The following is a 20,614-nucleotide window of genomic DNA, read 5'->3' on the forward strand; positions in this document are numbered from 1 at the left end:
CTGTCATCCTCTTTAAATCCCAGAAAATTAGGTCAAAGCAGAAAATAAATGTCTGTTTACATTAGATTTACAACTAAAAAAAACAAACAAACACATCTTTGCCATCCATAATCTGCATCTGTAATCTATTAAAAGTTAACTACTTAGCACAATGCAAACCATGCTCACTTCTGGTTCTGTTTTGTTTTTCTCTGTTGGTTCACTCTGTTGGTTATTTTTTTACTAAGGTGCGCTAACAGATTTGCACATGCTAAATGACAAGCGGTCCATTGTATACCTATGAGCTTCTTTGCATTTAATGCTCACCTTAGTAAAAGGACACCTTTGTTTTTTTTCCCATGAATTATTATTAGTGGCCTCTGCTTCCTTCCTTCTGATAAGAGATTTGGGATGAAACTCTTTTTTGGCACCAATAAAATGCAGAATACATTGTGGCTTTAAGCAACTAATAAAACTTCAAAGTGCTCGTGCCTCTGTATTTATAGATACTGTAAGTGGTTTGATCAGGTAAACCTACTCTCCTCTTTCAGCTGTACAGAGGCCTGTTCCTTATCAAGGCATAATGAACTATATGGTGCAAAAAAAAGTTTAATGCTGACAAGAGCTATGGGTTTTAGAGACTCGTATTCCCTCACCCATAAATAGCATACTGCACGAGTCAAGAAAGGAACCAATACCTGCAATATCTGACTTTAGCAGAAAGAATACTAGAGATTATGGCATAAGTCTTTAAGTGTGAAGAAACAGGCTAATAATTTTTCATGGAAAGGTGGTGGTGAATGAAAAATGGCCTTCCAGGGGGAAGTACAATAGTGTCAAAATAATTAAGAGCATTCAGGAAAGCACGGTTATTAGCACAAAGGTTACCTCAGTAATGGAGGAAAGTCAAACTGGGCTCTAGACCAAGCACCAGGAAATAAATTGGGCAGATTTAAAGGACCTAAGGATCTCTGTAACTTCACTTCAAAACAAACAGTATCATCTAACAGGAATGTCACACACAAGACTGAAAGCTTTCTGATGGTAGCGGAAGTACCTGTCAAAGTCTTATCTCACACTCAAGACATTTTTAGTGACAATCTACATGATCTGAAAAACTCAATAGCTTTTGACGATGCACAGAACTGGAATGCTTATGCTTTCTATATCATAGCTTTGATATATTTTGCAGTTTTATTACAAGAACTGCTTAGGTCTTAAAAATATTTGTTTAAATTTTAAGGATTTTTTTTCAACTTCTTAGTAAATAATTAAAAAAGCAAAGACCTTGTGGATAATGTTTATGTAGAAGGGTTCTTTGCTCAATTCAAGTAGATAACTATAGCAGTTTAGAACTTTACAGATACAGAATTGTTCAGCTCTAAAATATAGAAACCTATGTTTAAGAATTACAGATTTCTATTCTTAACTATGGTCATCTTTATAAAATGTATACTAAGATGCAGCAATATTGCAAATTTGTTTAAATTAATTTAGCTAATGAACTTAGTGGCAATAAATCAATAAAACTTTGTAAACAAATTATAGGGGAAACAACACACCCTATGACGTGTCCTCCCCCAAAATATTAAACTACCAAATGCCAACTTCTTTTTATGCAAACAGAATGCTACTAGTACTCTTGCTTCCTCCCATAAGGATAGGAAATTGCTCTTTACTACTGCCTGAAAGGACAGTCCAAATGAATCATTTACCGGTACTAAAGCACATTATAAACGTACACTAAACCTACATGTTATAGAGCTCAGTAAAACAGTGTTTTATCAAAATCTTTTTGTGGCTGTGACCCCATGACTGCAGCCAAATAAATTTGTGTGACCCCCCCCCCCCCCCCGAAATGTTGAATAATGATGCACCTGTGGACAGCCCAGCCAGGTCGTGACCCCAAATGTGACTACGCAGTTTGGGAAGTTCTGTAGTAAAATATTAAACATTCTGTCACTAGTTATTGCCAGCTGATCCCCTCACTCTCTTCCTCTCTTCATCCCCATCTATTTCTGACTGGTGATTAAAGTGAGTGCTGCAGATCGGTGACCTCCACCAAGAAAGAAGGGACTCAGAGGCCAAATGACACCAGAGCTCCCCTCCTCATATATCTACCTGCCTCAGTGAGAAACTGCACAGATCTTAAAAGGCAGAAGTACATGTGGATTGAGCCTGTTCACAAGAACTCTGTGCAAACATAAAATGGAAGGTGTCACCTGGCTTCAGAGTCCTGTCTGTTCTTGGGATGGGGTAAGAGTCATTGGGCCATAACAGACCCTTGGGATGAGGGTAGCAATCAGAACGAGAATGTCAGCATATACACACATACACATTAACATTTACAAAGGCATCAGCAGGTTTACTACTTCTCAAAGGTGTCCTTAACTTTTTGCGATAGCCAATTGGTTATTGCAAACTGTGACATACAATGATTTACCTCACATTAGGGTAATATTGCTTTGCATGTGCCAGTTCATTTAAATAATTATAAGTGTGTTACCCTTAACGCAAACATCATTAGTGCAAAGTAAAGGCCAAAGCATAACACAGTTTAGTAAGATCCCCAAATAGGAATAAAAAAAGGTGCAACACTCATCCTATATAATAATTCTCACCTCCAACGTTCTGTGCTTGGGACCGTGGCTCCCTGGAGGTGGTGGTCTGCTAGGCAGACACGCACTGATATCACTGACGTCATAACAGCTGATTCCAAGGCTGATTCCCCCTGCCTCGGAATCAGCTGTCACTCCCCGCGCTACGGCCCCCTCGACCCCCCCTTCCGCGAACCTGTCGCCCCCCCCCCCCCGGCCCGCCGAAAACCGCCCCCGCCGCCGTTGTGGACTACCTGTGCTGACGGGGGACCCAAACCCCTAACAGCCGAAGTGCTGTTGTGCCCTTCGCATTGCTGCCTCAATCATCTTCTCTGCAAGTTTCTCTGCGTGCGTCTGATGTCAGACGCAGGCAGAGGAACTTCCAGAGAAGATGATTGAGGAAGCAACGCGAAGGGCACAACAGCATTTCGGCTGTCGGGGGTTTGGGTTCCCCGTCAGCACAGGTAGTCCACAACAGCGGCGCCGTGGCGGGGGGCGGTTTTCGCTGGCACGGGGGGGGGGGGGGGGGAGAAATTGCCTGCCTAGGGCCCGTTTCCTTGCCTTCAGAAACGGGCCTTTTTTTTTACTAGTTTTTAAATAATTTTCTAACCATAAAACCTACCATTTTCATTCATTAGTGAGCAAACAACCAAACATTTTATATGAACTTCATGAACTTTGCTCTGGCTGCTCTATCAAAGCTGCTGCTTCATTTCCATTATACTTATTGTAATGGAAATATCAATCTTATTACTGATACTGTTCTATTCAACCATATTTTGTCCAACAAATTAGGGAAGAGACGTAGGATGTAGGTCAACCCCAAAACACATAGGACTCCAGAGGTAGGCACCTCTGGAGTCCTACATGTTTTTGGATTGATCTTCATCGTTTCCTTAATTCGTTGGACAGTATGTCTCTGTAGGGAATCCTTCCTTGTTGTGATATTGGCTATTCAGTCATATTACAAGAATCAGAGCGCTGCATCTGATTTTTTTTCACTTTCTAATACAGATGCCGATGACTGTACAAAGATATATAAATATGTCAATAACAACTTAATAGTAAATAGGTTGTTGAGCTTTAAAAGTGTTGGGTAAAACAGGAAAACAGAAGTGACAAACAAGCTTTTATCAAACCCTTTTCATTTCTATAAGACGTTAGATGTTTTTCATCACTTCAAGTTCATAAGCTTTCCCATTTCTTTTTATCATCTGCAGAATATCACACATGTTTTGGAAACACCCAAAGGCCTAACCAATCACAGTGCAAACAAAAGCAAAACAATATATATATTTACCATCAGCAATAACAAGCCTATGCAGATACACTCTCTCACATTTCCCCCCGGATTCTATAAAGTTTGCCCAAATTTGCATGTCAAAATTTGAGTGTGCTCCCAAGATCTGCGCAAAACTTAACTGTTTAAAGAGCCAATTAACAGCAATTGGGTGTAATTATTGATATTAATTGGTACCAATTAGGATTTGCGCACACATCTGGTTGTGTGCTATAACACTGGGTGCCTAAATCCCACAACACACAACCCCCAAGGAGCGTGGCACAGGGAGGGGCATGGTCGGGTCAGGGCATTCCAAAAATTTGCACATAGTGCTACAGAATACCAAGGATGCACGTCCAAATTACACCTGGCACCCAAATTTGGTTGCAAGAATGCTATTCCATAAAGGGTGTTCCGCCCGAAATGACCTTTATAGATTAGCGCTGATTTCGGAACACCATCTACAGAATCTGGCCCTTTGAGTCTACAGGAAACCCCTCAAATTCTATAAATGGCAACCAAAGTTAGGAGTTCATTTGGGTACACAGTTATAAAATAGGGCCAGTTACACATGGAACATAATTTACTGGCAATAAATACCACTAGTGTTAACAAGCACTAATTGGTGCTAATTTGTCATTGCACGCATAAAAGACTTATTCCCCTATTATATAAACAGCGCGCTTAACTTATCTTATGCACAAATCTAAATGGGGTGTTAATGTGGGAGGGGAGTGGGTATGTCAGGGGACTATTCTTGTGCGCACTTTATAGAATTGCATTTGTGTGTCCAACTGCCGCATTTAGACACCACCATTTACACCAGTCATGGACACTTTGGTCGTATCTAAAGTTTGGCGTGTAATTGCGGACTTACACTAGTATTCTATAACAGATTTGGTGTGCAACGCTGCTGTTACAGAATACTAGCTTAGTGCCCAGTTTTTTTGGCACCTTACTTTTAGCAACCTATATTGCATTTACCCTAAAATGATTGTATTCATATAGCCTTTACATCTACATGTTTGATACACTGCTGGAGAAAAAAAAATATTTATTTATAACATTTGTATCCCATATTTTCCCACTTATTTGCAGGCTCAATGTGGCTTACATAGTTCCGTAAGTGGTGATTACCAGTTCCGGATAGGAGAAATACACAGTTGAGGTAGAGGGACAGATTTTTTAGGTTAGGTTACAGGAGGAAAGTTCGTCTATGATAAGAGCTAAAGGTAATAGGTTAAACTTCATTCATGACAAAAATAGCTTGAACAATTAGGATCATTAAACTGGAAATCAAGATAATTTAGCAAAAACAGTTGAGATATAGAGAATACATGTTGTATAGATGTGTTCTCTACCTAGTTAAAAAAAACCATGCATTCCTCGCTAATTCAGAGACCTGTAAGATTCATGACAATTAGATTTGGAGTCCTGAAAGCTATTGTAAAATTTACTTTAAAAAATATCAGATAAAAACTAGATAGTAGCAAATTACTGTAAAAAGAAAACTTAGGAAAGTATGTGGAGCACAGCTTGTGGAATTCTCTCTTAGCCCACTATATAAGTAGGTGTATGCATATATGTGTGTATGTGTGTGATACTTTGAGTTTGCAAATGTATGTGTATTTGTGTGTCTGTGTTGCCCTTTGTGCAGTGTAGGATGTATGTTATAAATGGGTCATTTTTTAAAAGTATGTCTGGCTTTATAAGTAGAGGGCTTAGTTGAATAAATCTTTCATTATGGGGCAGTTCTGGTTGGTGAGGCCCTGTTATTTGAAAAAAAAAAAAACTGGTTAGTTGCAAGTTACTTTATGAATTAATCCCCCCTCCCCCCCCCCCCCCACTGTACTTCAAAATTAAAATGAACATCTCTACCATGGATTTGTCCTATTTACAAACACTCTTTAGTGCTGCACATGAAAAAAAAAAACCAGAGGGGTTTTAGATGAGGACATTATTGAAAAATTAAAAATGGGTGTTTATCTTCTCTCCTGGAAGGTACTGATATTCAAATACAGAACCATCATTTGGAGAGGGTGGTGGTGGTGGGGAAGAATTTAGGGTGACAATCTACTGTCTGTAGAATTCAATCAAAGCCATGATCTTCTCATTTCATCCTCCCTCTCATCAGCAGGATGCATGAGAGCTCTGAACAACTGGTGCCTCTATAACTTTCATGAAATGGAAAAAAAGCACCACACAGAGTGGGTGGGGGGAAGGGAGTGGTGATGGTGGTAGGGAGAGAAGGCAGAACCGTGATTCTTTTCATGTTTTTCTCTCTCCCCACCCATTTTCAATTTCAGGAAAACCATTGGCATGACTACATGTGCACTCTGTCATAGCACCTAAAGGGGCCTACTGATTAACCCATGTTAAGGTTTTGCACCTAACACACATTACCAGCTGAAATTACATCACATTAAACTGCAAAACCTCTGCATTAAATGTTGGGAGATGTGAGAAGGCAGCCAGTCAATTAGCACAGAGGAATGAATGCTACCACATATTAACAGCATAGCTGATGATGTGGAACGCAGTCAGTTACACCTCTGTAAGAGTAGATAACCGTGACTCATTAACAGGATATAACATTGATATTAACTGATGCAGAAAGACATACATTAGAGCTCAGTGATAAAATTCAGCACAGGATTTATCGATATAAGTGTAAAAAAATGTTTTTCATTCAATGCAGTTACCGATATGTAAGCTCCTTTCAGCAGGGACTGTCCTCCTTTGTTAAACTGTACAGCGCTGCGTAACCCTAGTAGCGCTCTAGAAATGTTAAGTAGTAGTAGTAGTATATGTGTAAAAGAATGTACACTAAACACAGAAGAGCAAGACACACATATGCATGTATGGGTCTGCGCTAGCAGAAATTATATCAGCACTCACAGCTGCATGCACATATATTACTACTACTACTTATTTCTATAGCGCTACCGGACGTACGCAGCGCTTCACACTTGAACATGGAGAGACAGTCCCTGCTCAATAGAGCTTACAATCTAATTTGAAATGCAATTCCGTTTATACAATTTTATTTTTGCAATATCAACATTTGATGTGCAGAATAGTGTTCCAGGACATGTGCAGATGTATTGCTGGTATTGCAAAACTTATATATACATGGAACTCGGGGTGCTGATACATGTTGCATCTGCCCACGGTCCAGCATACCACTTCCTCTTCCCTGTCTTTTTTTTTTTTAATCTCAACTTTGTCAACAAAACCAGAAAAAAAATGAAGATTCAGGTCCTGTGTGCTTACAGCAGAAAGAAATAGACATGAAATCATCACTAATGCTGACCAAAGACCAACTAACCTTGTACTCCTTCTCCTCAGACCTTGCTTTGAAGTCCTGCCTTAGAAAAACCTTTTCTATGCATCTATATTTTAATAACTAATTTCTTCATTACCATGATATTTAAATAAGCTGGGCTCTGATGTCTAGCATAGCTTTTGTGTACTGGGGTATGGCACAAAATTGTGCCAGTCATTACATCAATCAAGTGGAAGGCAATTCCATGTTAGAGTGTGACCAAAACAGAGGTTTTCGTTTTGGCCAATAATCGCTGCTTGGTTTTGACTGAAACAGAAGCCAAAACCATTGCCCCCCCCCCCCCCCAACCCCAGCAGAGAGCAAGTCCTCCTGGGCTCCCCCAACAGAGAGAAGGTATCTAGGGCTGCCACCTCTCCCCCCAGACCACCAAGTCAAAGGCCTTCCCCAGGCCTACCTTTAGAAGCCTTGATGGTCTAGTGACCTCTTCAGGGCAGTAGTGATTTAAAGGCACTCCTGCCCATGCCAGTTCTGCAATCAAAATGGCTGCTGCGACTTCCCATGGCAGCCATTTCCAGATTAGAATGGTCCAGAATTTGACAATTAAGATTTAATGCTAAAAAATTCTGGGTCATAAATTTAGGCTACAGCAACCCAAGGGATTGGTACAGTTTAGGGTGGGATCTTCATATCCAGTCCATGAGGGCCACAATCTAGCCTGGTTTTCAAGATTTCCACAATGAATATTTATGAGATTTATTTGCATGCAACCAAGCAGTGAATGCAAACAGACCTCGTACATATTCACTGTGGAAATCCTGAAAACCAGGCTGGGTTATGGACCTCAAGGACTGGATTTGAGGACCCCAGGTATAGCGGATGAAGAACTTTTGAGTGCGAGAGAGAGTGGGACTTGGATATGATTGTATATGATGATCTTAAGGTGGCTAAACAGATAGAAAAGGTGATGGCAAAAGCTAGAAGAATGCTTGGGTGCACAGGGACAGGAATGGCCAGCAGGAAAAAAAAAAAAAAGAGAATGTTTCAATCTAAATCTCTGGTGATACCTCATTTGGCATACAATTTTTGAGACCACATCTTCAAAAAGATATAAACAAAATGGAGTCGGCCCTGAGGGTGACTATCATTTGGGCAGACCGGATGGCCTATTCAGGTCTTTTTCTGCCATCATTTACTACACTACTATAAGGCATATTTTCAAAGCACTTAGACTTATTAAGTTACATAGGAAACTATGGAACTTTTAAGTCTAAGTGCTTTGAAAATGAGCCCCTATGACTACTAAGATGGTCAGTGGCCATCACAAAGCATCTGGAGACAGACTTAAAGTTCTCAATATGTACACTTTGGGAGAAAGGAGAGGCAGGTGAGATATGATAGAAATATTTACATATCGCCATGGCATAGTAGGTGAGTTTCTTTTGACTGAAAGGAAGCTCTGGAACGAGAGTACAAGTAGAACGTTAGAAATTATTAGGAAAGGAATGGAAAGGAAAGCAAAAATGAGAAGGTTATAATGTCTTTTTATCACTCCATGGTGCAACCACACCTCAAATATTGGGTGCTATTCTGGTCACTGCATCTCAGAAAAGATACAGCTGAATTAGAAAAGGTACAGAGAAGGGTGACAAAAATGATAAAGCATGGGACGACTTCCCTATGAGGAAAGGCTAAAGTGGCTAGGGCTCTACAGAGATGGGTGAGAGGAGATATGGTTGAGGTCTATAAAATAGTGAATGGAGTGGAAAAGGTAGATGTGAATCGCTTGTTTACTCTTTTCAAAAGTATTAGGACTAGGTGGCACGCAATGAAATTACAAAGAAATAAATTTAAAAAACAAATAGGAGAAATGATTTTTTCACTCTACTAGCAATTAAGTTTTGGAATTCATTGCCAGAGAATGTCATAAAAGCAGTTAGCTTGGCAGGGTTTAATAAAGGTTTGTCCATTAGCCATTATTAACTTGGACTTGGGAAATCTACTGCTTATTTCTAGGATAAGCAGCATAAAATCTGTTTTATTGTTTTGGGATCTTGCCAGGTACTTGCGACTTGGACTGACCACTGTTGGAAACAAGATACTAGGTAGCATAAAATCTGTTTTACTGTTCTGGGATCTTGCCAGGTGCTTGCGACTTGGATTAACCACTGTTGGAAACAGGATACTAGGCTTGATGGATCTTTGGTCTGTTCCAGTATGGCAATGCTTATGTTCTTATGAAGGTGAAAGAGAGCAAACTCAGGAAATAATTCTTCGCAGAAAGGGTGGTGAATTTATGAAATGGCCTCCCAGTGGAGATGATGGAAACAGATTTCAAGAAAGCCAAGGACAAATACATAGATCTCTAAACAAGCGGAATGGAATAGTAGATGGCATGTATGGGCAGACTGGATAAACTTTTCAAGACTGGCTTCTGCCCTTTGGGATGGCCATATATACCCTCCTTTACATTATTACCAAAGCTGTTGTTTATATACTAAGGTTAGATTTTAGAATTTCTGAAAACATTTTGGATTAAGGTAGTGTGAGTGCTGTGTAACACTTTTTCTTTAAAGTGGATTAAGTTGGTCCAATAAAAAAGGTCTTTCATCTCTATTTTTTTAACCTGAAACATTTTATGAATTCAAAACTATAAGTAATCATAATTTATATTCCACGAACCTGCAGTAGGGTGCACATGCATGTGTCAAGTTCTTATGTCTCTCTTTAAGAAGTCTATTTACTAAAGGTTCTCTCTCATTTTGTGTCTATGAGAAAAATATCATCAATGAATATAGTATTTTGGAGGGATAGAAAATATATGAGCAAGGAGACGACGTTTTGATATAAAGGCAAGGGATATAGAAAAGGAAAGAAGTGAAATTAAGTTAATAGATGAGCTTATCGCTGCAGATTCTGAATGCATTCTGTTAAGGAAAGTATACAAGGTAAAAACTAATATAGCAGCACCCTATTTGGGAATATTTTATTGAAGTTCCTGTACATATTAATATAAAAATTCATGTGTGCAAATTGGAAAAATGGCAATAAAGACATGCAAGGCCTTCTTGCCATCATTTCAACAGCACTATAAGAAATTGTTCCTTCTTTGAAATAACACAGCATGTCTTTAAACATGTAAGATCTTAAGAAATGGTATATACTAGAAAACTTACTAATCTGAAGAAATATTTTCCCTGACCATAGCTTTTGTGTGGGCTTCTAAAAATTACTACTTGAATGTTCATGTTTCATCAAAAGGATTGTTGTTACTTTATGGTAACATTGTGTATAATGCAGTTAAGATAGGATCACTTTATACTTTCATTTTTAGCCAATGCTTGGTATAAGTAATACTAAATGAACAGTATAATAACTTTGGTTTGGAAGGAGCAATTCTCAAAAAGACTGCAATAGCTGTCCACCTGCATGACCTTCAATGCTGTTGTCACAGTCTCCTATTTCAAAAAGGTCTGACAGTAGCATTTTAGCTATATCATGTACGTCAGAAAGCCCTAATGCAATTATCTGAAACTAAGACAAGACAAAAAAAAAAAAAAAAAAAAAAAAATTATATATATATATATATATAACATCCATACTCCAATTACAAACATGGATAAGTTTGTAGTAAAATCAGCAGATATAGCAAGAGATAAACAAATCAAACAACTTTTTTTCATTGGTTATGACACATATTTTGTAAGGTTCACATGTGCTTCGAGTCACTTTCACCAGAACACAGTCCAGCAGAATAGACATTGCAACCAAATTGTTAGCTAAAGCGTATGAGAGAAAATGAGAGGTATATATACAAACTATTATCCTGAGTCTTAATGGTGGCGTAGAATCCACAATGATCCAAACTTGTGTATCAAAAGGGATCATCTTTCTTCCTGAAAAGAACCGTTATATAATAATACATAGCAAATGACAGCAGGTAAAGACTGAAACAGCCCATCTTATCTGCACAAGGTGGTTAATGTAATTGCCACTCTAGTCAAATAACCCCCTTTTTCGTTTAAAAAAAAAAAAAAAAAAGAAAAAGTTCTCACTGCTATTATGAGCTCAAGCACCATGTATATTGTTTCCATCCTTTGCCAATAAGGGACCTTCTACTTTTATTCAATGCATTTTTGAATTCCACCATTGCTTTTGTCTCCACTTCCTCCTCTGGATGGCATTCCAGGCATCATCATCCTTTCCATGGAGGAAGATTTCCTGATGTTACGTTAATCCTTGCAGCTTCATATCATGTCCCTAGTTCTACAGCCTCCTTTCTTTTGGAAAAGGTTTGTTTCTTGCACATTAATACCTTTCAGGTATTTAAAGGCCTGTATCATTCCTCCATCCCCTCTACAGTATACAGATTTTGGTCTTCTTGCAAGTCTGCCAGTGTAGATCCTACAGCATTTTGTTGACTCTCTCTAGACTATTACTTGCCTTTTTATATTCTTAAAGCCTCTTTTACTAAACTGCGCTAGCGATTCCTATGAATTGAATGTGCTGCGTCGCATCTGCTGCACCAGGAAGCAATAGTACGGTTTAGTAAAATGGGCCCTTAATGAGATAACATGTTCCAAGACAGAATAGAGTATTCTAATTAAGGCCCCATCTCCTCCTTTCTGTTAGTTATACCTCCATCTATGCATGTCTTTAGGAAATGCACACTGCTGAATACTTAAATCCAGCAATAGTAGAACAATAAAAATTGTGAAACGATTTTCAAACGTATAGTTTGCAGCTTGGTCACAGCTGGTGTTCCGAATGTGTCCCAGGCAAGAGATATTGGAAAAAAAGTGAAGAAAGTGCCATACTAAATATACAGTTGCAGTGCTCTTTTGATGCAATTCCTTGCAAAATAATTCAATACTAGAGAAGTAAAGGCTAATGTCAAAATTATTTCTCCACAAAACACTTTGCAGAGGCTGTTCTGAAGACAGCAGGAAGAACTAAATCACCTCTCTGAGGAAATCTAAGGAAAGTCACTAATGGACTTTTCCTGAGTGTTACAGCAAGTTTAGAATAAAGTATGCAAAACCCTGAAAAAAAAAAAAGAGAAAACAGCTACATTGCAAGCATTAAAAAAAGGTAATGGAACAAGTACCTTCAGCTTATTTCCTTGACAACATTCTCACTATTCAGTTGGCTATGATAGAAGTATATTGTAATCATCCTTCCATAATTACTACTTTAATAAGTTTCAGGACTAAGGGTCATTCATTCAAGAGCTTCTTTTCCAAACTACAGGCAAACAGGAATATACACAGAAGAAAAACACTGAGTCACAAACATCACCCAATATGTTTAAGTATCTCGTCATTGAGCTACCTCAACTGGTCTATTTCATTTTTATAAAAAGAAAATGGAAAAGGATACATAGGTTTGTTTTGTAAGTATTATTTTTATTATTTAAGAAAACTATTCAGAATAAACAAGGTATGAATTTAAAAAGATTATTTTGTAATGATAATTGTCCTCTTGGCACATCATGCCAAAAACATCTTCCAGAAGACACAGCAAAACAGGGAAATACCTCTATGTGAAGTCCAAGGAGAAAGAAGTAGAGAGTGTGACAGACACTTGAACACAGGGCGTGTCTGTCACAATTCCTTTATTGTTTGGTGCAATAAAGGAAGTGTGACAGACATGCCCTGTGTTCAAGCTTGTGCCACACTCTCTACAGTGCTGCGCAAGTCTAGCAGCGCTATAGAAATGTTTAATAGTAGTAGTAGTACTTCTTCTAAAAACATCTTCCAAACATCCTTGATTAATTAAGGTATAGCCATTTTACCACCTAATGACATCACCGGTATCTTATCTTCTTTGATTCTAAAGTAAGCAATTTATTTCATGAAAATAAATTCTGGATTGCTTTGTAATATATAGTACATACCCACCTTTTTTAAAATAAAGCCTACTTAAATCTGAATACTGATGAGTATGTATAAAGATGATCTCAAACAATACAATTTTAGTAGAAGTATTTAAATATGGGGACTCTTACTAAAGTGCAGTAAAATTTTGCATACACCATGTTACATTAAAAAATTAACATGCGGTAAGTGCAACCGTGAGCACTAAATGATGGGGTCAGTCCCAGCATCTTTCCATATAGTTACCACACAGAAATGTTTTTCATACTAGAATATGCACATTCATTGTTATCATAGATGCACTTTATTGCCTCCTAAATAAGAGAGAGCCCTAAATTGAAATAAAGTACCCTATGCTGTAACTACAATTCACAGAGCACACCTATGCCCCATACAGTAACAGACTATGCAGTTAGTATACATTTGAGCATTGTTACAGTGCTAGTATATGTGTTTAGCAAATGAATTGCTATGCACTGTTAACTGCTTAGCACGCTTTGGTTAAGGGCCTGATAGTTTTCCTAATTAGTGATTTAAGGAAAATAAAATCCACCCTGCTTCTTAACTAGCAATTTAAACCAAATCTGATTTTAGTTTATGCTTTTTGCCAGCTTCATAGAACCTTCTCTTTGAATAATACGAGTAATTCGTTACTTTAAAAGCACAGTCTGGTATAATGAATCTAACAATGAAAACAAAATCAGTAAAGAGTTGCTTGGCCAATAACAAAAGCTTATCTTCTATGGTTAATGCTGATCTGATTGCCTTTCATCAGAATAACAGACCATTTTTCTGCTACAGGACAGGAATGTAGCAGAAGGTACGTACTTTCATCAAAATAATAGACGATTTTTCTGCTACAGGAAGAGCTAACATCTTCGCGGATTAAAATAGAAACACACAATAACAAAAACAATCCTCTCCCTTCCCCTAACTAGCCAGCGTTAACAAGAGAGATATTTCTTTGAACGTTCTTCCAGCTGCAAACCACAATTCCCAGATTTACGAAAGCTTACACGGCGACAGTAAGCACAGACCAGGAATGAGACACATGACTCGAAATCCTAATTAGCTCCCATCCAACCCCACTCCACAACTACAACAAGAAATAAATGAGCTTGCTCACCATTCTGAACCATACAGCCACATCACCGTTCCTAACTAGCGCGCGCGGAAATGACGACATCATGTAAAACTGATTGGTTAACTGTTTGCAACATCATCTCCAAAGCGTCGGTCGGTCGCCCGTCTATCCAGCTCTGTCACCTGCCTGTTAGAGAGTGGAATTAAACTTTTAACTGGTGTTTCTGTAAGTGTTGCTAAGGGCTGTGATGTCAGCGAAGGAAACATTTTTCGATTGGTTGATAGTGGGGTCGTCTTGGAAGTTCGGTGGAGCTACGAAAGCAAAACAGAAAGGGTAGGGTACGATAAACGATTACATTACAGGGAAATGGGAATGGGGAGCAAAGGAAAGCGTTCAGCTTTATGCGAGGGATTCATAAGTATATGTGCTACGTTTCTGGGTGAAAATGGGGGGTTGAGTCTCTCCCAGTATTGAGCAAGTCCAGGAGGTATTATTTGTGTTGTGTATAGCTTAGCGACCCCACTCATTTTGAAAAGTTCGCGCTCATAAAAGTTGGTTAGATGGTGTTAGCGAGTTTCATTTTATCAGGGCTGGCCAAGAGCTTGCAGAGCAGAGTAGTTGTGCTGATTGCGGGGTTTCTGCATTTAAAGAATTGTGGAGTTATTTTTATTGAGGGGGGATGGGTGAAAGGCACAACAAAAATAAAACAGGAGCTAAAAACTCAAGCGGTCTGCGGGCTCATTTTCAAAGCACTTAGCCTCCCAAAGTTCCATAGAAACCTGTGGAACTTAGCCTCCCAAAGTGCTTTGAAAATATGCCTCCTGATCTGCTGTGGGTGTTATTCTGTTGCTGGATTTTACCAGGGTAAGGATGGAAGGAAAACTCGGCATTTTACTAATTTGGTTGTACCCTGTAATCTATTTAGTGAAAGAGATTGGATTCTGGTGGTTTGTTTAAAAGGAGTAGACTAGTGGTTAAAATGTTGGACTTTATTTCAGGAGCCATTCTGATGTTACGATTTTCACGGGAGACAGAAGCCACGTTTTCAAAATGATTGGAGGCGCTAAACTGACCACAGTACAGATTATCTTTCCTGAACACAGTAAAGGAGTTCAGTGTTGGTGGGCACCCTTAGAGCTGGTACAGATTATCCTTCCTGAACATGAGTGAAGGTGAAGGAGTTTGTTCAGTATTGATGGGCACCTATACAGTTGGTATCTATGGTGACAGCTGTGAATGTAGCCAGAGAAAAGGTGGTGATGGGGAAGAACAGCTTTACAACAGTGTAGTGGCCTGGGAGGGTGTCTCATGCTAATAATGCAGATGTGGTTTTTGTCGCACACAGTAACTTGTATAACTAAAAGAAAGTTTGCTTTTCCCTTACACACACACACACTTTCTCCCCAGCTTGTTTGCTTCTCGCCCTCCTTCTTCCCATCCTCCCCACATCCTTTCTTCGCCCTCAGTACATACAGTCTCACTATCCTAGCTAGTCTCAACCTCCATTACTTTTTACAATTGTCAACAAACACTCCATCCTCTCCAATCTGGCCCCACCTCCTGCCAGTTTAATCCACATCCCAGCTTCTTCAGAGACTTGCTGTCTGTACTGCTTTCAAAACTGTTGTTCAGTTTTTGTCATCACCACCACATAGACCTCATTGACTTTGAGTCATGCGATGCCCTAATTCCCATACTGTTCTCACAGTTTTGCAAGAGTTGGGAGTTTAGGCCCAATGAGGTTCAAATTCATTGAGCTGTGTGATACAGGTGGAAAATATAACAGCTGTTTGGAAGCAGTAAGCATCTCAAAAAGTGAGGCAAGGCTGTTTATTAGAAGGAGAGAGACAGAGATCAGCATTTATGGGGCCTTTTACTAAAGCTTAGTGCTATGTGATCCATAGGTATAAAATAGGATGTGCAACAATTAGAGGGTCTTTTACAAAGGTGCGGTAGCATTTTTAGCGCACGCTAAAATGCTAGCATGCCTTTGTAAAAGGCCCACTTAGTGTGTGCTGAGCTTGAGTGGAAGGGAGCTTCCATTGGCCTTACACTGAAGATGGCTGACCTAGGATCTTTTCATGTGGACCTTTCCAACATTGATGCCTTATTTGGGAGGAACAAGCACTCTTTTATTAAAAATATATATATTAACATTGTCCTGAATTGAACGCTTGTGGTTGCCTTACTTAGGTTAATAAAATGTAACGATAGACAAGTTGTAACTGATAACTTTTTCTCGGATTCAATACATTTGTAAGTAGCTTTCTACTGTAAAGGGCAACACAAGATGTGAGAGAGATTTTTCCATTTTAAGTGTGGGCTGCCTTAGTCCACCATGGTGCTCATTTTCAAAGTTCATAGACTTACAAAGTTGCTTAGTAACCAATGTAAGTTTGTAAGTCTATGTGCTTTGAAAATGAGCTTCCATGTCTGTCTGCTTGATATCCGATTGGCAGCCTTGTAGAAGTATGTGGAGTGCTGTTCTCAAGTACAAGGCTAGCAGCAAGGTTTCCTTGAGCTGGCATGTGCTAACATTTCTTGAGGTATCCTTCCTCCTTTTGCCACTGGATTCTTGCTGTATATGTGCTGTATATATATATATAGGTATATTCTTTGTAATCTCAAGGTTTGTTTCTCTAACTATAACGAATTGTGAAAGTATTGCAAGAGCAGGGGTAGTGATCAGAGAAGGATAAGAAAGATTGAGACAAAGAATAGCATTTGCAACTGTAGGTAAACTATGGACTGATTCATCAAGGTATTTTCCCATAGATGAAGAATGGGAAAAAAGATTTTTCTCCCATTTTGCATGGATTATGGATTAGGGCCTATAGGACAGATGTACGAATAATCTGCAAAGAAACCAATGTCTCCATTAAATCCCTTTTGTGTTTGTTCAAATTGTTTGACCATTTTAATATAAAATGTCTTCGTTCCTAGGTAGTTTTGAAGTTACCTTTTTTGTAAGCGGTGGTCTGACTTGAAAAAAATCATGCTGTGCTTGGTAGTGTCACATTGATTTTCTCTGTGGTGTGATGTCTTTAATGTTTGGAGAATGTTCTTGTCTTACTTCTGACCTTTTTCACCAGTGTGGTGTTGTGCAGCAACATTGGCCAGCTGTGTGCTAAAGGTTTTCTTTTTGCGTACTAGTATTTCTTCTTTTGGTTTTCAGTGGAAGGTGATGGAATTTTTTTGAGTAGCTAAATGAGCAGACTTTGGAAATGTCTTCTTTTCTGAGTAGGTTGAACTACCCAACTGAAACCTGAAAATGCTTCTTGTGAAAATCCAAGTGATATTAGCATGTGGTGATGAAAAACAAATCAGATTAAGTCCATATACATGATGTTGTGGCAGTCTTAACTAGGGCCTCATGTACTAACCCGTGAAAATATTTGTTAGTACCCATTTTTCTGCAATTTAGCCATGGGATACAAATGAGCTTTCATGCGTTGCCACAGACAGGAATTTAGCACATTTTCAGCTGCAAAAATATGCAAAAAATAAAAATCACCCCATTTTTTGATGGCAGCAGGGATTAAAGGGCCCTCATGGTTTAAATCTGAGGGCCCTTTAAATGTTCCCATCCTTAGTGTGAGTATAAATAAGTAACTTAAAACAACCCCCAAAACACCTCCATAGGTGAAGCTTGGGCAACTCCAGTGTTGTGGATCATGTGCTGTCATGTGCTGCATGTGCTGTCATGTGCTGCAAGTGAGGGTGCTGTGCAGCTTGGGGTTGGGGGGGGGGGGGCTGTGCAGGGGAAGACATCTTGACTGGCAAACTGAATACTGTCAGCAATACTTTATTTATTTACAGCATTTATATCCCACATTTTCCCACCCAAGGGCAGGCCCGATGTGGCTTACAGTAATTTACAAAAGCATACATCAAATCTTCAACAAACAGTCAACGGCATTGTAGGGAAAGGGACAAGTAATAGCAGAGGTGGGAAAATATGGATAGAAAATAGAATTCAGTAGGTAGCAGGGCGGGTCGGGTCAAGAGCGTAAGCCTTTCTGAATAAGTAGGTCTTTCAATTGACAGCTTAAAAGCAGAACCTTAATTTATAATTTGATGGCATTAGTGTGAGATTTCCATGATAAAAATAGATACATGCTTCAGTGATTTAAAGGTAAAGTGGGATTTGATGACCATCTCACTGATTGAAGTCTCATTCAGGTTGGAAAGGGTCAGCTGTTCTCTGTCCATGTAGGACTAAGACCAGTGCTACATGCAGGGGAGGACAGGGGGCAGAGAAGAATCACTAGACATGGATGGGAGGGGAGGGCAGGGGAAGGAGGAGACATACTGGACATGGATGGGAGGGGAGGTCAGGGAAGAGAGATTCGCTGGATATGGATGGAAGGGGCAGGCAGGGGAGAGAGGAGAATCGCTGGATATGGGAGAGGGGAGGGGAGCGAGGAGAATTGCTGGACATGGGAGGGGAGGGCAGGGGAGAGAGGAGACATGCTGGACATGGATGGAGTGGAGAGAGGAGACATGCTGGACATGGATGGAGAGAAGAGAGGAAGGAGATGCACATGGATGGGAGGGCAGGGAAGAGAGGAGATATGCTGGAAATGGATGGAGAAGAGAGCAGGAGATAGAGGAGAATTGCTGGACATGGATGGATGGAGGGGTTGGCAGAGAGGAGAAATGCTGGACTTGGATGGAGGAGAGGGGAGAGAGAATTATTGCTTTACTAGTAAAAAAAGCCCCGTTTCTGATGCAAATGAAACGGGGGGCTAGCAATGTTTTCTTCTGTGTGCATGTGGGAGTGTGTGTGTCCCTGCCCTCTGGCCTCTCTCCCCTACCCCCTCTGAGTCCTTCACTGTTACAGAGCCAGCGATTTGATTTCGTGCTCTGCTGTTTTCCTTCACTGACTGTGTTACAGAGAGGGCGGGGCAGACACTCATAGGGAGACCGGATATCTCGCCCCCTTCACACTTCCGGCTGGAGGCTTCATAGAACGTTGGTGTTGCTTTTTATATAGAGAGATATGGATACAGGGGAGGGAAGAGAGGAGAAATGCTGGACATGGATGGAGGGGAGGAGAAAGGAGAACTGCTGGACATGGATGGAGGGGAGGCAAGAAAAAAGAAGATGCACGTGGATGGAGATAAGGGAAAGGGAAGAGAGGAGAAAAAGTGCACCTGGATGGAGAAAATAGGTAAAAGCTGGATCCACGTTATACCTCCTCCAGTCAATTCCACGGAGGAGGACCCAGCTTTTACTTATGGATGTAGGGCAAGAAATGAAGAAGAAAGGAGGAAAGTAAAGAAATAAATGGAAAGGAAGCCCTGGAAACAGAGTTAAAAGAACAGAGAGCAGCAGATACAGACTTGGATACAGATACAGCGGATACAGACTTGGAGTCTTGTATCATCCCCATCATGTTTGGCCACTTATATGGCAAATCGTTTTTTTCAACTCTCATTTGGAGTCTCTTCTGAATGATCCTGGGCTGGTCTGTTTGTGGATACATGAGAATGGTACTTATTGTTGATTGTTGTTTTATTGTTTTATAGAATGATTGTGTTCTTTCTTAATCTTTATTTTTCTGATTTTTGTTTTCTGTTGTAATGTAAACCGCTAAGATCTGCATCCAGATATAGAAGAATATCAAATCTTTTAAATAAACAGGGTGCAGACTTGACAACCAGTAGTTAAGCGTGGATGGCTGGAGCCCCCACAGAGTAGCGGGCACAACTCTGGCCACCGTGTGGGTCTTTATCTACTGTCATTTACTGACTTACACCCGTGTCACTGAACTGGAGCCATTTATTTAGCCTACTTTCTCTTTGAAGAGGCCTAGAATAAGTCTGGTAGTGGGCCTACTTAGAAAGGGAAGGAAGTTTCTTTTCCTAAAGGACCCCACTTCTGTACTGAGTGATGCTTATCACATTTTCCAGGCAGGAACTAGGTTTGTGAGCCCTTGGGCCACTGCCGAGGAGCGGCAGACAAAACCACCCCACACAGGGATAAGACAGAACTCTGACAGGGACGGCTAGTCTTCACCTGCACTTGACCACCGTTCCTCAGGAGTTGAGCCCCTGGGTGCAGGTGGCTGGCAGGACTTACCGGACAGGGCAGGAACTGGATACCCACTAGGCAGGAAGTGGACAGGCCAATAGAATAGGGTCAGAAACTGAAAGCTGCAGAGCAGCCACTAAAACAGGGTACAAATACTGACAGACCAGAGACAAGACTGAAAGCTGCAGAACAGCCACTAAAATAGGGAACAAATACTGACAGACAAGAGACAAGACTGAAAGCTGCCAGGCAGCCACTAAACAAGAAACACTGACAACCAAGAACTAGACAGAGAAATACAAACAAGAAACAAGACTGGGAACAAGCAATACAGTACCAGATAAACTACACAAAGACTATACTAGAAACAGGCAAGAATCTCAGACAATAAACTAGATTAGGCAGAAGTGCACAGCGCATACCAGCATACTAGGGACATTAGGCGATGCAAAGGCAAACAGAAGTTTCCAAATGGCT

At 40.0% G+C, this 20,614-nt stretch overlaps 2 protein-coding genes across 11 annotated transcripts in view; one reads left to right on the top strand and one right to left on the bottom strand.

Moving 5' to 3' along the window:
* TMEM167A (transmembrane protein 167A) overlaps positions 1-14,267 on the bottom strand; it is a 68,698-nt gene extending 54,431 nt beyond the window's left edge. The window contains exon 1 of one of the 2 annotated variants that reach the window (XM_030193353.1): positions 14,144-14,267. In XM_030193353.1, the coding sequence (XP_030049213.1) occupies positions 14,144-14,206 (63 nt within the window). In that variant the 5' untranslated portion in view covers positions 14,207-14,267. Of the gene's footprint in view, positions 1-13,845; positions 14,070-14,143 lie in introns of those variants that run through there. The other variant, XM_030193354.1, reaches the window with a different exon arrangement.
* The window catches only part of XRCC4 (X-ray repair cross complementing 4), a 344,725-nt gene continuing 338,369 nt past the window's right edge, over positions 14,259-20,614 (top strand). For 3 of the 9 annotated variants that reach the window (XM_030193348.1, XM_030193345.1, XM_030193352.1), the window contains exon 1: positions 14,259-14,326. Coding sequence is in view for 1 of the 9 variants with exons in the window: in XM_030193343.1 (XP_030049203.1) it covers positions 15,264-15,273 (10 nt within the window). In the remaining 8 variants the exon portion in view is untranslated. The other 6 variants (XM_030193347.1, XM_030193344.1, XM_030193349.1 and 3 more) reach the window with 4 other exon arrangements.

Source organism: Microcaecilia unicolor, chromosome 2 (assembly GCF_901765095.1).
Source record: "Microcaecilia unicolor chromosome 2, aMicUni1.1, whole genome shotgun sequence".
NCBI lineage: Eukaryota > Metazoa > Chordata > Amphibia > Gymnophiona > Siphonopidae > Microcaecilia > Microcaecilia unicolor.